The 15929-nt window shown below is 37.4% G+C and overlaps 2 protein-coding genes across 2 annotated transcripts; one reads left to right on the top strand and one right to left on the bottom strand.

The window, feature by feature from the left end:
- Positions 1–580: 580 nt before the first annotated feature.
- LOC119990876 lies at positions 581–1981 on the bottom strand. The gene has a single exon (XM_038837003.1). The coding sequence runs from the start codon at positions 1979–1981 to the stop codon at positions 581–583; it is 1401 nt and encodes a 466-aa protein (XP_038692931.1).
- A 413-nt stretch (positions 1982–2394) lies between these two features.
- LOC119991638 (vacuolar sorting protein 18) lies at positions 2395–15716 on the top strand. The gene is made up of 24 exons (XM_038838011.1): positions 2395–2533; positions 2724–2927; positions 4407–4619; positions 4721–4860; positions 5273–5368; positions 6322–6389; positions 6609–6710; positions 6985–7129; positions 7384–7527; positions 7622–7741; positions 7920–7976; positions 8256–8315; positions 8942–9049; positions 9670–9812; positions 10259–10337; positions 10822–10884; positions 11136–11266; positions 11811–11916; positions 12189–12377; positions 12985–13212; positions 13558–13713; positions 14196–14357; positions 14979–15095; positions 15316–15716. Exons 2-24 carry the CDS (start codon positions 2765–2767, stop codon positions 15487–15489), a joined length of 2964 nt encoding a protein of 987 aa, XP_038693939.1. The 5' UTR covers positions 2395–2533; positions 2724–2764; the 3' UTR covers positions 15490–15716.
- The last annotated feature ends 213 nt before the right edge of the window (positions 15717–15929 follow it).

Genomic DNA, 15929 nt, shown 5'->3' on the forward strand with positions numbered 1-15929 from the left:
TCATCTGTCTTAGCTTTGGTACCACTAACGAACGTAAGAAGTAGAAGGCAAAGAAGTACCAAGACACCAAGAGATCTTTGAGAACCTGAGACAAAATCTACGAACGTAAGAAGTAGGAGGCAAAGAAGTACCAAGACACCAAGAGATCTTTGAGAACCTGAGACAAAATCTCGATGTCATTACGGCAGGCCTCTCAGCACAGCTTCGCAATGCAAGTGGGTGCAGATTTATCCGCTGGACTAGGAGACATTTCAATAGTGGCACTAATCTGAGATTCAAGACTTCATCTATCATTTCCTCTGAAGAGAACTGTCCTGCAAATGTCTTATAATTTCCCAAGATTTTCACCCAAATCTGCAAAAAATGTCCTTTTATAATTGATTTGATTATATATATTGTACAGGAAAGCAAATTCATATTAACAGCTTGAAATTGTTTTGAAGATACAAGCTTATCCCATTATTGCATAACAAAACCCAAAAATGCTTAACCAGAAACTTACAAACCCATTTGGACAAAACAAATCCAACCTTACTCCATAGCATGAGTTATGGATTATAACTACAAAAGCTCAGCAGATTCAGAACTCAACTTCTTCATCTGGGTGGTTCTCTTCTTCAAATCTCAATGCCTGACAAACAAATTCATCTGCCACCTCCTCCTCGGGCGCAAAGTACGATCTCCTCCCACCCAATTCATCAACCTTTTTTGCTGCCCCAGAATCTCTGGCACTCTCATCGACACACCGGGCAATCCTGATCCTTGGCAGCTCCTGCTGCATAGCTGAAAACGATTGTGGAGGTTCCTCATCCTCTGCAACACTCTTGTACACCACCAATTCATTTGGAATCTCCCACCTCTTCTTCACTCTGGTATCAGTTTTCTGTATCACTGCATTCCCATGCGAAACACGTCTCTTGTCACATCTTTGTACATCCTCCTTGTCAATCTCAGGCAAAGACCTCTTTCTGATATCATTCACTGTGACACTCCCATTCAGATGATTTGATATCTGACTATACCGGCTCGCCACAACCCTTCCGGATTTCAATGGTTTCTTGGTTGATGCTGTTTTATCTCCATCTCTAAATAGCTTCTTTGGCTGAATTGTTGCGAGAATTCCATCTTCTTTCTTCACAGTCTTCTTAGACCCAATTGTAGTCGCAGCTTGCTTATGTGCCGGAATCTTGGATGCAGTCTTTCGTGATTTTGGACTTAAACTCAAGCTCTTTCCTCTCTCTTTTGTTACCTTTGTTTCGTCGATTTCTTGAAGCTTCCAGAAACAAGATTTGCGACGACTCTGTATTGGCTGAACAGGGGTGATTTCCTGCTTACCCAGAAACCGAGATTTTGCTCCGGCGATTATCTCTGCTGGCCCCAAACTGACGCCTCTGCGACTAATATTTGTTATTGTTCTTGATACGAGAGACTCGTCGATCTTTTTCGAAGAATCTTGAATCTTGACACCCTGTTTCTGCTCCATGAATTTAGCAGGCACTATTCTTCCCCGTCTCTCCATCGTTTTCAATTTGCGCTCAGCCTTTTCAAGTCGAAGCGCTTCAAGTTTCGATGATAAGCGATTGATCTCCTTTTGAGTTTTTTCGATCTCCATGTCAATCTTCTGTTCATCGCGATTTTTCTCTTCAATAATTCCACTCCTCGATTCTGATAAGGGTTCAAGAAAACCCTGCTTGAGAGAAACCTTCAATGTCTTCCCTTGGGAATTTCCGATAACATTGTTTGAGTGAAGGGGCTTTACAGGTGTTGAAGATTTCAGAGGAACATGAGTTTTTCCCAAGACGGGACTCTGATTCTCTTTGCTGCAATCAGATTGCGACCGATTCACATAAGAAGATTTCAGATTCGACCAAGAAGATTTAATTGCATTCAAGTCTTCAGAATCTCCATCGTCGAAAGCAGCGTTGTTCCATACCTGGAGCTCTGATGCACTCGCTGCATCTGGGTATTGAAGAATACTCATTTTCCTTCACTGGGTCTTCGAAAAATTTAGGAATCGATGGTATTTAGGAGAGATCAATACTTTTGTTTTGTTCTGTTCTTAAATCTTTTTTTTTGGAAGGTTTTCTTTGAGTCACGAGAAAGAAGGAAATAATTTAGAGAGAGCTCTTGATCAGGGAATTCTGTACGGGTTTTATGAGATTTTTGACCGTTGGAGAAAAAGTAGACGTCGAAAATTTTGTTAAATCTTGGCCCTCCGATGCCAAACGGCTCCCACAGACGCTCCGATTTTGATCTCAAAGTTATACGGTCAAAATAAAATTTGCTTTGACTTATAAGTAGAGATTGGGCCCCATGAGGAATCAGGAGCGCATCCGACCTGGGCCGGGCTTGAGGATCTAAATTCTAAAGCTGAATTGTGTATGAGCAGGGCATCGTACGTGGGCCGGGCTTGATTTAAACCATAAAAAACCCAATTCAGCAACTTCCCAACGGAACTTTGGCGATGCCACCACGCTTCGCCGGCTCTGAATCACTGACGACGTAATCTGGTTACTGGTTGATCTTCGACCTGGTAAGTCCTCTAATTCATATATTTTCTTTACATATAAACATCGAAATATAGAATTGTGGTGTACAATTGGTTTAGTATATGTATATATATGAACTGCGTTAATTTGCGTTGTGTTTGTCGGTGATCAGCTCTATTTTGTGCTAGATGCGATCTCCATGTGCTCATTCGCGAATTTTCTTTCTTCCTGTAGTAATTTTACTTTGGGGTATTAGACACTACTGGATGTGAGAGATGGATCCAGGGAGGAAGGTTTTCACGGTTGATCTTCTTGAAAGATATGCTGCGAAGGGGCGTGGTGTGATTACATGCATGGCTGCTGGAAATGATGTTATCGTATTGGGTACAAGTAAAGGATGGGTCATTAGACATGATTTTGGCGTCGGGGATTCATATGGTTTGTTCTTCTTCCATTCAGTGTTTTGGTCTTGCTCTTGTTTGATACATGTGTTGCTTTGGTCTTTAGGTATTTGTGCTCTAGTTATTTTTTCCAGTACTTTATGCAGCATTGCTTTCAAATTGTGTAAAAAATATGACAATGGAAATGATACTGAAGTCTTCGTAAGAAACAGCCTGATTAAAGTATCTTTCAGATTTTCTTCATGTTGTAGTTGCCTCTGAGGTGCGTAAGGTTGCACGAGCTTAAAATAATTGCACTTTTTTATTGCTTACAGACGTTTCTTGATTAGTAAATGCTATAATTGATATGGAGGACTCAGGCCTATAGTTGATTGGTTGCAATAAAATTGGTATCAAATTCAACTATTTTAAGCCGAGGGTTGAGTCTTGACTACCACAAGTTTGAGTGAGCTGGAGAGGAACTCGGAACATGTCTTCAAATATAGGCTGACTTCAGCAGTGTTTTAAAAGGCGGGTTCGGAAACCGAGGCGCTTGACTTATTTGAGGCGAGGCGTAAGCCTCGGTAAGAATCAACAAAAAAACATATATGCTTAATCTAAAATGTACATGTACACATTCAAATAATATAATCATATCAATTTATCAATTTATGAAGACATAACTCCATCCATCATCAATTCAAGTGATCAGCAGAGAAACTTGGAGTTGGATGCAGAATTAGAGAGAAAGTCTAATTGAATAAAGTCTTCAAGAATCAAAATAAATCAATTACTTCCAGCCATTCTCAATATGCTAAAGCTACATGTCTAAAACTAGTGGGTGTTGTGTGGATGACAGGATTTGAAATCTGTCAAAATTATCACCGCAAGTATCTTATATACTAAACGAACATTTTTTTTCATTCTAGTTATCCTATGAAAGATGGAACTCCTCCAAGCCAACTTCACATGCTCGCTTTGCAAATATTAGCAAGAATAATAAGAAAACAGAATCAATCAAGATCTGAACACTGAAAATCGTACCTTCTATTCAAGATCTAGAGCACAAGTAGCACAACACCAACAGAGAATTAGAGAGAGAGAGAGAGAGAGAGAGTATGTATGAAGCTGAAAATCGATTTGATTCCTTGGACGATTTGTTTGTTAGAGAGAGAGAGAGAGTCTTCGAGAATTTGTCTCAAGAATCGTCGTCCTCGGTTGGAATGGCCTCGCTGGGTTGTTTGTGGTTTTGTTCTTTGTGGGCATTGCTTTTGATAAATTGTGGTGTGTCAACAATTACGCCTCATACGCCTCGAGGCGTACGCCTCAGGCATATGAGGCGTATGCCTCACAGGCCTTTATCAAGGGCGTACGCCCGGAGGCAGCTTGAAGGCGCCTCGCCTTGAGGCGCGCCTCAGGGCATACGCCCTGACCGCCTTTTAAAACACTGGACTTCAGTTAACTCATTTCTTGGATTGGTTTGATTCTGTTCATTGGCTAGAATGCTTAGCTCTTTGTTGTCTATTTGTTGTATTAGATATTGATCTTTCTGCGGGTAGACCTGGGGAAAATTCTATCCACAGAGTTTTTGTTGATCCTGGGGGTAGCCACTGCATAGCAACTGTCGTTGGTAATGGAGGTGCTGATACTTTCTACACTCATGCAAAGTGGAGCAAGCCTCGTGTACTGAACAAATTGAAAGGTCTAGTTGTGAATGCTGTTGCCTGGAATAGACAACAGATTACAGAAGGTAATTTTAAATTTCTTAGCAACAGCTTTCTGATATGTTGACTTAAGAGTTTTAAATGTACTGATGTACTTTCAATATTCTGCTTCAATCCTTGAATACAGCTTCTACAAAGGAATTCATTCTTGGTACAGACAATGGCCAACTTCACGAAATTTGTGTGGATGAAAAGGACAAGAAGGAGAAGTATATCAAATTTTTGTTTGAATTAACTGAACTTCCAGAGGCTTTCATGGGTCTGCAGGTGCCTTTTTTCTTCTCTCTAAAATTCGGTGCTTCTTCATCATTCTTCTGTACAGTTAGAACTCTTGACTATTTATCTAGTTATGTCAAGACTTGAGAAGTACAATTTTTCTTGAACTTGCATACTTTTGGGGGATTTTTTTTGGCTTGGTGTGACTGTTTGCTATCAGTTTCATGCCAGAGATTATTCAAATAAGTGAACAAGCATATATGAATTCATCTACAGTTTCTTAATATAATATTTTGAATAGTCCCGGGTTCAATGGACTGCTTTGCTTTGACAGAGTTGATTGTCAGAGGAAAGACCTAGTCTGAAGCTAATTATAATCTAGGATGAACTAACACCATTATAACTGTAAGTTGGTCACTCATTGGTTTTCATCTTCTTTTTTGTTTTCCATTTCTGTGTACAGATGGAAACGGCTAGTGTAAGCAACGGGACTAGATATTACATCATGGCTGTTACTCCTACAAGACTATATTCGTTTACTGGGTTTGGATCACTTGATGTAAGTAAGCTCTGACACCAGTTCTGTATGTTGGTATTTAGAAGTCAAGTTTTAATATAATAAGCTGTAAACACGTGTCTTGTGTCACAGATGATTAAAAAAAAAAGTTAAGAGACATGCTTTACATGCTAAGAAGTCGATTGTTTTGTTGGTACTCCTTTCTCTGTAAAGTGTAAAATATGTTTCTGATGGTGTTTTCAGTGCCCTATGAATAGCTAGAGAAATCATGAACTGGTATATGATGGGCCTTAGGTTCCAGTGGTTGAAGCCTAAACTTCACTGATTACTTGAAGATGCCATTTAGTTTTTTTTTTTGGAATACTGTTGGTGGTTATACCATAACTTTTATTTCAACTCTTGCGTACAAGAGAGTGATATGTTTCAGCTTCCTGGGAGGAGGGGCATTGCATTCTTACTGTCCTAAATTCATATGTTTCTGATTGGTCTCGTTGTCCGACATTCTATATCATTGTATTTTCCTTTTTGTTAGGATTCTTGATGGGGCTAAAAAATAAGAAAATTTCACTTGATTTTATTTCATTTATGTAGGAATAGAAATGAATTGTAGCTAAGTCAAATTGTATACTCTCTCTTTGATGAACTACAGGCTTAACACCCATTTTTGCTCATTGAGAATGTCTGGTAAATGTGAATTTTGTCTCAGATGTCTTTCTTAGAACTTAGTTAGGTTCTGCGAGGATATGCCATAATCCATATTTCGAATCATTGAACTGCAACAGATAATTACAAAAGCGACTTCTTTGGAATCCTGCTTTTGAGGATATTTTTTTTTGCTTTGGAACCCTTCAAAAACTTATTTATGCTTGTATTGTAAAATGGCTTCAGTTGAATTCAACAATTTTTTTATGGGCTTAGACCTGAGCCATTTGTGGGCTGATATCAATCTTTCATAATGTTTAAACTAATGCTTATTGTTTGTTTGGCATTCCTAGACTGTCTTTGCTAGCTATTTAGATCGTACGGTCCATTTCATGGAACTTCCTGGTGAAATACCAAACAGGCAAGTGCATTTTTTTTCCATGTCGACGACTTCTAAAAATTATTTTTTTTTCTTAGAAAGAATTACCAGTAATCTAGGATGTGCAGTTTCCATGTTACGTTTGCTTCCCTTATCCATAATCAATTGCATGCGCTTGCTAAAAGGCAAAGGAATTACGATAGTCATTTCTTATTGACTTTTCTGAGTATGACACTTTCTGGCATTCTTTTGGCCTTTCAGTGAATTGCATTTCTTTATCAAGCAACGAAGAGCTGTTCACTTCGCATGGCTTTCTGGAGCAGGTATCTATCACGGTGGCCTCAATTTTGGAGCACAGCACAGGTAGTGATGCCATTTCTAATTTCTTCTTTGTATGCATCTGCAGAAGTAAGTAAGTAACTGCATGGCGCTTTCTTTTTTTTTTGATTCCTTTTGTTCCTTTTCCTCTGGCGGCAAATGTATCTCTGTAACTGCTGCTGGTTTAAGATTTTTGTTTCTGTATTTTTGATATGTTCACTCTTATTCCTAGCGTGATGTATATGAGTTTCTACTTTCTAGCATTATGCCAAATTCAATTCTGTTGTAAGAGCCTTTCTTAAGGAAAAATCTTTGGCAGTTCTACTGATGGTGATGAGAATTTTGTGGAGAACAAGGCTCTCTTGGACTATACAAAGCTAGTTGAGGGTGCTGAAGCGATTAAACCCAGTTCTATGGCTGTGTCTGAATTTCACTTCTTGCTTCTTATCGGGAATAAGGTTAAGGTACAGTGTGATATACTTTTTCCCTTCATGGAAGTTCATTTTAATTCTACTTTACATACTTTTCTGGTAATGGTACAAGGAATTTACTTCACAGGATTTCTTGTGTACAGAGATCTTGATATGGAGTGATTGACATTGGAGTTATAGAATATTAAAGTTTGTTGTTGTTGTCATCTACCAGATTGCGTGAATACTATATCTTCCCTGTGTTTTTGCTTCTAATCTTCTCTGCTATGCTGTTAAATGCTTTGTAGGTTGTGAACAGAATTAGCGAGCAAATCATTGAGGAACTTCAGTTTGATCAAATGTCAGAGTCGGTTTCAAGGGGTATCATTGGGTTATGCAGTGATGCCACTGCTGGGTTGTTCTATGCATATGACCAGAATTCTATTTTCCAGGTTTGTGTTAATTATGACTTCACCTTTTCTGTTTTTGAATGAGAATGGGTGAAATTTTATTTGTTCTTTACTGCTTGATGGGTTCACAACATAGGTGTCTGTTAGTGATGAAGGCCGAGATATGTGGAAGGTGTATCTGGACATGAAAGAGTATGCCACAGCTTTAGCGAATTGTCGTGACCCGCTCCAAAAAGACCAAGTATATTTAATGCAGGTCGCATCTAATCAACATTATTTTAGTTTAAGTAGCTCTTTCAATCATTTTAATCATCATTGAAAACTCTTAGAATTGTGCCACCAAAAGGTGAATCGAATTTTCTGTTGCCATACGTATTTTAGTGCAAAATCTTAATGTTTTATGACTAGTATCTAACTAGAGCTTGGTTCTGCAGGCTGAAGCTGCATTTGCTTCCAAGGATTTTCTCAGAGCAGCATCTTTCTATGCAAAAGTAAATTTGCTTTTCCTTCATATTTTATTGCAGTATAATCAGCTTAAAAGAGTTCCTACAGTGCCTACTCATCAACTTTCAAATTTTGGTGATGAAAAATTTCTGAGTATAATACCTTTTGACCAGAATCTGATTTGAAATTGTAAGAAGTGATTTCATAATATTGAAGCTGTATACGTCTGTCTCATAGATATTAATCAATCTAAGGTAAGTATCAGACAATGGGATAGTATTTTGATTTCAGGACAACCTTTTAACCGTTGGACGTGTGTTTTGCAGATTAACTACGTATTATCATTTGAGGAAATCACTCTGAAGTTTATTAGTGTTAACGAACAGGTAACCGCAATAATTGTTTGATGCTATGATACCATAATACTATAACTATGACAATGTAATGACTAATGATCCTATATTTTCTCCTACAATGAATTGTACTCACTTTTTTTCACATAAGCTGACTTAGGAAAGCTTTCGCTAACCTCGTATTAAAGGGTTTGGATTATAAGGGCTTAAAAGAACTTGAAATTAGGGCTTAAAAACGGTAGAATCAGATCTGAAATTGTAGAGAAATGAGAGAGAACGAAGAAAAGAGATAGATAGCCTAAGCAGAACACCTAGGGTTCCTTGGCATCACAATGAAGGAGGATGGCATCACACAATTGAAAAGCAATTCTCATGCTCAATATTATTCAGGACATCATTATCATCCTTCTCGAGAGATTACATCCATGTATATAGACTTCTAGTAATCCTAATTCTATAAAAATTTCCTTCAATTAATACTAGATTCCTAAGAAGTAAACTAATAAGACTCCAATTATAACTATGAGACCCAACTGTAACTTTGTGTTTAGAAATACTCATTAAATTTTGGGTAGCATACACAAAATTCAAATATAACTGATTTGATGGGAAGTTTGAGCACACATCTACAAATTTAATTATTATTTTATTGATTGTAGGATGCTTTGAGAACTTTCCTGTTGCGGAAGCTTGATAATCTTGCGAAGGATGATAAATGCCAGATCACGATGATTTCCACATGGGCAACTGAATTGTACTTAGACAAGGTTTTGTTTTGCCTCTTTTCATGACTATGCATTTCCTCATCCTTTTGAGATTTGGAGAGCGGGATGCTCAGATTGTGTACAGTGCATCCTTGAGCCATTTGACATTTCTTGCATTCTCGTACATTTCTAGTTTATACAAAGGCTATTACTAAGAGAACATTTGATGGTATAAAGGTAAAGGGTAAACAACTTCCTGCACAAGGCTCTTGCAATGGCCAGGGTCGGGAACGTGTAGGAGGTATGCAGACCTTACTCCTACATAATATGTAGAGATGCTGTTTTCAGGAATTGAACTTGAAACCTCTAGGTTGCAGGACTGGCCACATGCTTGCCTGTTGAACTTTTGGTGGTATTGAAAGTTATTTCTATTCACATAAAGTCCATCTCCTTATTCAAAGAAAAGAAAATTGGGTGTAGTTCCATGAAAGAAGCTTTCGGAATGGCTCTGTTTTACGTTTTCAAGCATTGAAAATTTATGTTACCAACCACAGTGATTGTATGAGATGACGACCTTAAGTTTTAATGTGTGAATATGTTATATTGCTGAATGAAATACTTGTCAGTGACTGATTGGTATTATATGTTAAACTGCTATCAAATCTTCAAGTTCCATGGTGTAGATAAATCGACTGCTTTTGGAAGATGACAGCGTTTTGGAAAATCGTAATTCAGAGTATCAATCTATCATAAGAGAATTTCGTGCTTTCCTCAGTGACTGCAAGGATGTCTTGGATGAGGCAACCACAATGAAACTTTTAGAGAGGTAAAATTGTCACTTCTGTGGTGGTGTCTCCTAATATTAGTTGCTAAATGTAAAATGGAAGTCTCTGCTCCGAGTTGTTTACTTGTGAGCGAAGTTCATATTCGTAGTTTGTTTTGTGTTGAAGAAACAAAAATTGGGCAAGAGGGAATTGTTTGTGATGTTTTGCTCGTGGATACAACTTAATTAAATCAATTTAGTAGATGTTTCCTACTTCTATAATAATCTCCAAGGTAATTCTACTTCTCATATAATGTGGTTGTTGAAGCTCATTCCAAGGCAGCAAGCTTTGTTTCTATATATAGTAAGCTCTACTAATCACATTTTGCTGTAAATAAGTCAAATCCAGTGTAATGAGCCTCATTGTCCTTTATATCATGACTGTGATGTTCTTTTATCACATACAAATTATACAAAGTAATCTTCCTTCATACTACAATTCATTGCAGCTATGGAAGGGTAGAAGAATTGGTCTACTTTGCCAGCTTGAAGGAGCAGTATGAAATTGTTGTTCACCATTATATTCAGGTGTTTTCATAGCTGTTGTACAATCTTCTTAGTATTTCCATTTCTACCACCGACTTGTTTGTATGTATACAACGGTCAAAGTTTAATCTTTATTTTAAAATGTTAATTAATAACTCTCTGGTCTTTTATGTGAAAGAGGAGGTTCCATGAAGAACACTACCAACCTTAATTAAACCGGTAGTTGCTTTTAATGATAGAGGAAAATAGAAAGCACGATACTAATAGAGAACAATATCATCATCAAGAGAATGAGTCATACCTATTTAGCAATTGGCCGGTAATCTCTAGGACTTGCTTAGTGCTTAAATTTTTTTATTGGTTTGACTTAGAATGAGATACCTCATTAATGTTTATTTCAATCATTTATTAGACAAGTCCATTTTGATACGGGCAGCTGTTTCTCTTTTCTTTCCTCTTCTGTTCTCACCGAGGTGTTTATTTATTTACTTTTCATGTTTTGGGGGGTGGGGTTGTTTACTGTCAGCAAGGAGAAGCAAAGAAAGCATTGGAAGTTCTTCAAAAACCCACTGTTCCAATAGATCTTCAGGTATATATCAAATTCAGGTTTTATGATGTGTATAGTATGCCACGAAACTTTGCATGTTGGCTCTGATGTTTTTTTGTTATATTTCCTCCATCATCTCCAAATATTCTTCTCTTCTACATATTCGGTATTTGGTAGCTGCTTTATAGCCCTGTTAGTATTTGGATATGTTTAATGTGTCAGGGCAATATATCATTCAATTTTTTTGTTCAAAATTCGTGAAAGAAAATAACCAATACAGTGGTTGGTTGCAGTATAAATTTGCCCCAGATCTCATCATTCTAGATGCATATGAAACTGTGGAGTCATGGATGACCAACAACAATCTCAACCCGAGGAAACTTATTCCTGCAATGATGCGCTATTCAAGTGAACCTCATGCAAAGTAATATGCACCTATAAGTCTATGATAGTTATAGTTTCTTTCTTATTAATTCAATTTTTTAAACTTTTCCTGTTAAAAAATAAAAGCCTGTCACATATGTATAACAAGTGCTCACGATGATGAGTTTGTTTATTTATTTATTTGGATTTCCACATGATTCATCAGAATTTGATCCTGAGTGTTCTAATTTCTTGTCCCCATAATTTGAGTTTTGATCAATTGTAATTGCTGAATATTTAAGAAGAGAAAATTGATTAGAACTCCTTTTACTATTTTGTAATCACATACGAAGTTAGGGTAAGTGTCCTCTGTAGTCACAACTTGAGATATAAAGTCATTCTCGTTTTCCTTAGACAATGTACATTTTTTCCTGAATATTTTCTGACCTATGGCACATGGCCTGAATATACCCTGGCAAAGAGTTCAAAAACTTGGTTCCTGCGTTATCCAAAGTGTTAGAAGTTTTTAAGATATATTCAGTGGTGGTTATGGATTATATTTTCTGCATTTTGGTAACCTTTTACTGTGCACATATCGATGACAGGAACGAAACCCATGAAGTCATCAAGTATTTGGAATATTGTGTTCATCGTTTGCATAATGAGGATCCTGGAGTTCACAACTTGTTGCTTTCTCTGTATGCCAAACAGGTAAGAATCTTTTTCCCGAATTTCGAAACATGAAGATGTGCTTTGAAGTTTATAACATCATTGATCATTGTGCTACTTTTTAAAATTCTTTCCTCCTTTTCTTTTGGGTGTTCCCTGCCCGTGTGGTTTTGAGCGGATGGTGGAGTTCCTTGTGTTATTTGTTAGAGTTCTTAGTTGCTTTTGTTGTCTGGTTGGTTGCACATTTCCTCAATTAGTGATGTGTTATGGTGCTCAAACAAATTGAATGGTGGTTGTTATCTCATCTTAATCAGGAAGATGACAGTGCACTATTGCGTTTTCTACAATGCAAGTTTGGAAAAGGACGGGAGAATGGTCCTGATTTCTTCTATGATCCCAAATATGCCTTGCGCCTTTGCCTCAAGGAAAAGCGAATGCGTGCCTGTGTTCATATATACAGTATGATGTCTATGCATGAAGAAGCAGTTGCCCTTGCCCTACAGGTGGTAGTTCAATTTACGGATTTTCACCTTTCATCTCTTTACTCAAAATTTTTTTTGATTGGTGCATTTTTACTTACTACCTGGACCTCTTTTATTCTGCATAGTATCAGAGCATAGATTATACAAATTTTTGCCCATAATCAGAATTGACGACAATAAGCCAATAAGTTGTTATTAGCTGCATTGGCTCATAGACTTGGCCAGTTGCAGAAACATCAACATCTGCTGTTGACATTGGCTAGTTGTTATCATTTTATTATTGCTTTTTTTTTTTGAATGAGAATGAATCCAAAATATAAGCAATTATGCTATTGAGATTCTGAGTTAGCTTTGAATCAGTAGTGACTATATTGATACTTCAAACCACGGGCCAGCAGAAGGATCTCCAACATGCGAAACCTTATGAATTCTGAGATGAAAACACATTCCTGCAACTTTTCTTCATATATGTTTTGAATGGCGCCACTTTGGTGACGGTGTGGGTAGTAAGTTGGGATAGAAGTTCCTAGGGTCCTTGTCACTAGTATGGTTTACTTCCTACTCCAAAGAGAACCATGAAGCCTTTATCCTATTCTGACACTTAAGTTGTCCTTTTCTGGTATGCTAGGTTGACACTGAGCTTGCAATGGCTGAAGCTGACAAGGTTGAAGATGATGAAGACTTGAGGAAGAAGCTGTGGCTCATGATTGCCAAGCATGTTATTGAACAGGAAAAGGGAGTTAAAAGGGAGAATATACGTAAGGCAATAGCATTTCTCAAAGAAACTGACGGCCTTTTGAAAATCGAGGATATACTCCCATTTTTTCCAGACTTTGCTCTAATTGATGATTTCAAGGTAAGATTTTGTTAGTCATTATATATCCTTGTTTGTTTTATTCAGTTGTTACCTTAGTCTAAAGTACTGTTTTCTTTGATACTGATAACAGTATTTTAGCTGTTCGTGGTTACTCACAGATTTATTTATTCTTACGGTTTTGATTAAATACTAATGATCCAAGGTAAAATTGATTTAAATACTTATGTGACAATGCTAATTCCTATCCAGTTCTGAAATCATGAACTGAGAGATTCTTTCTGTATGGGATCACATATCGGAGCAATTTTAACCCTTTGCTTGTGGACTTGCAATTTGTTTAACGTGCCTTTTACTTATTGGACAATGTCTTTGATACTTATGCAGGAGGCAATTTGCTCGTCGCTCGAGGACTACAACAAGCAAATCGAACAACTGAAAGAGGAGATGAATGATGCTACACATGGTGCAGATAACATCAGAAATGATATAAGTGCACTTGCTCAAAGATATGCTGTCATTCACCAGGATGAGGACTGTGGGGTATTTATGTTTCTAGACATTTGTGCATGATATTTCATGAATGAAGCTGCAGTTTTGGTTTTCTTCAATTATATTTCTATTTGATTATTGCATGGGCATCATGAGTTCTTATGGACCTAATCCCATACTAATATCATGCTTGAACATGTTTAACCTTGAGAGATTTTTCTCTATTTTTTGTCTGTTAGTAGCTCACCTTTTCAAAGTTTTCCATCTAGTGTCCCAGTAGGCCTAGAAGTATGAAGTTACATTTTGTGATCCAATGCAGGCCTCGACACCCCCTTTATGCAAACATTATCGGTGTACCAACTCTTTTAGCTTGCTGGGTTATGTTTATTTCTTGCTCGAGATTGAAAGTAGAAGTCTATTCCATACTGCAATCATTTCTTTCTTAAAATTTGCAATCTACCTACTGTTGCTTTGGACTTACTTTAATTTATATACTTCAACTAGGAGTTTTGAATCTGTGATTAATTTGTCAGGTTTGTAGGCGTAAAATCTTGACTGTAGGTGGGGACTATCGGATGGCTCATGGTTATACATCAGTAGGACCAATGGCCCCTTTCTATGTCTTTCCATGTGGTCACGCCTTTCATGCACAGTGCCTCATTGCCCATGTGACACGTTGCACAAATGAAACTCAAGTAAGTTGGATATCTTTTTCAAGTTTCTTTCTATTAAGAATGCTTTGGCCGAAACATAGTTGTCATCATCAGCCTCATAACCATATAGAATGAGTTAAAATTGAGTTAAACTGACGTCCATGTTATGAAATTTTGATAATAAATGTGAGCAAAATTTCTAAATATATGCAATAAAAGGTTACAGGGTTATACTGCGAACATTTATATGCAATGATGTAAATATTTGTTTACTGGTCTGTGCATAAAGTTTCGTGGACATCTGGTTGCAAAATAATAAATTACTAGACAATGAAGTGAAATTCTTGTCACTCTTGATTAAGAGAAACTGTGAATTCGTCTTATTTTGTGTGAGTGGATATTCCAAAAGATTTTGAAGCCACGTCTCACTGGCTTCTTAGGATGAACTCCTGGAAATTGACTTCCTCTAAACCACTTGTAAGTTGTAAGTAGCCCCCCGAGACCTTTTAAGGGCTTGTAGTGCCAGGAAGCCCACTGCAGCTTCCACCGAATGCTTTGATTCCAAAGGGTTTTCATAGTGTTAAAAAGAATACTCTCTCCTAGGTACGTTTCAAAAACAAGAACTTGCCACTGATTTTCCTGGTATCCAAATAAATGATGCAGGCAGAATATATACTGGATCTGCAGAAGCAAGTTACTTTGTTGGGTGATGGATCGAGGAAAGATTCAAATGGTAGCATAACTGAAGAATCCATTAGTAGTATGACCCCTGCAGATAAGGTATATTTTTAAACCAAATTGCATTTATATGTTGAAGGTCATTTATTACAGACTTTGAGTGAGTCAATACATATCTGAACATACCTACTAATACTATACTAGTACATTTATATGGACTTTGATAAATATATATATTGCCCTTGGGCTTATGGATGGCTTTTGTATCACTTCGTATGAGCAAGAAAGGCGAATGCAATTAATTTTTCTGTTTAAATGACAGCTTCGATCTCAGTTGGACGATGCAATAGCCAGTGAATGCCCTTTCTGTGGTGAATTGATGATTCACGAGATTTCTTTGCCATTTATCCTCCCTGAAGAAGCACCGCAAGTAACTTCGTGGGAGATAAAACCCCATAACCTGGCAAATCAGAGAACTCTCTCGTTACCTGTATGATCTCCTTGTGTGCGTGTGTTGGTTTGGCTTCTAAGGTTTTGATTCCCAGTGTCAGTTGGGTCATGAATAATGCTTCTATTTTTTACAAAATCTTGCATGCTTGAATGCTGGGTGCATTTTTGTTCCTTCATTGGTGAGTGTATTCTCATGTATATTTTGAGAAGACAGTTGGCTGTGGCATTCTTTAACGTCTATGTAAAATAGTTTCCCCCGCAACTTTTGAATCCTTTCACCGAGTAGATTTGCCACATGACACTTGTGTGGGTTGGATTATGTCACGCCCAACACGTGGACAAGGTAGAGATTAGTGTTCCCCATTAAGATTTTAGGCATTCTCCGATACCATATAAAGAAATGTTGGCCTCAATGTTTCCCTTACAAATCGACTTACAAGGGAGGGGGACACCCCATCTAATATACTAACCCAACAACTAATACCC

This window comes from Tripterygium wilfordii, chromosome 22, assembly GCF_013401445.1.
Source record: "Tripterygium wilfordii isolate XIE 37 chromosome 22, ASM1340144v1, whole genome shotgun sequence".
Taxonomy (NCBI): domain Eukaryota; kingdom Viridiplantae; phylum Streptophyta; class Magnoliopsida; order Celastrales; family Celastraceae; genus Tripterygium; species Tripterygium wilfordii.

Excerpts from the sequence above, each read along its gene's own strand:
- LOC119991638 (XM_038838011.1), top strand. The coding sequence starts at position 2,765 with ATGGATCCAGGGAGGAAGGTTTTCACGGTTGATCTTCTTGAAAGATAT. Across the intron at positions 7,130-7,383 it reads TTATCGGGAATAAGGTTAAG|GTTGTGAACAGAATTAGCGA; the intron begins GTACAGTGTGAT and ends AATGCTTTGTAG. Across the intron at positions 10,885-11,135 it reads CTGTTCCAATAGATCTTCAG|TATAAATTTGCCCCAGATCT; the intron begins GTATATATCAAA and ends GGTTGGTTGCAG.
- LOC119990876 (XM_038837003.1), bottom strand. The coding sequence starts at position 1,981 with ATGAGTATTCTTCAATACCCAGATGCAGCGAGTGCATCAGAGCTCCAG.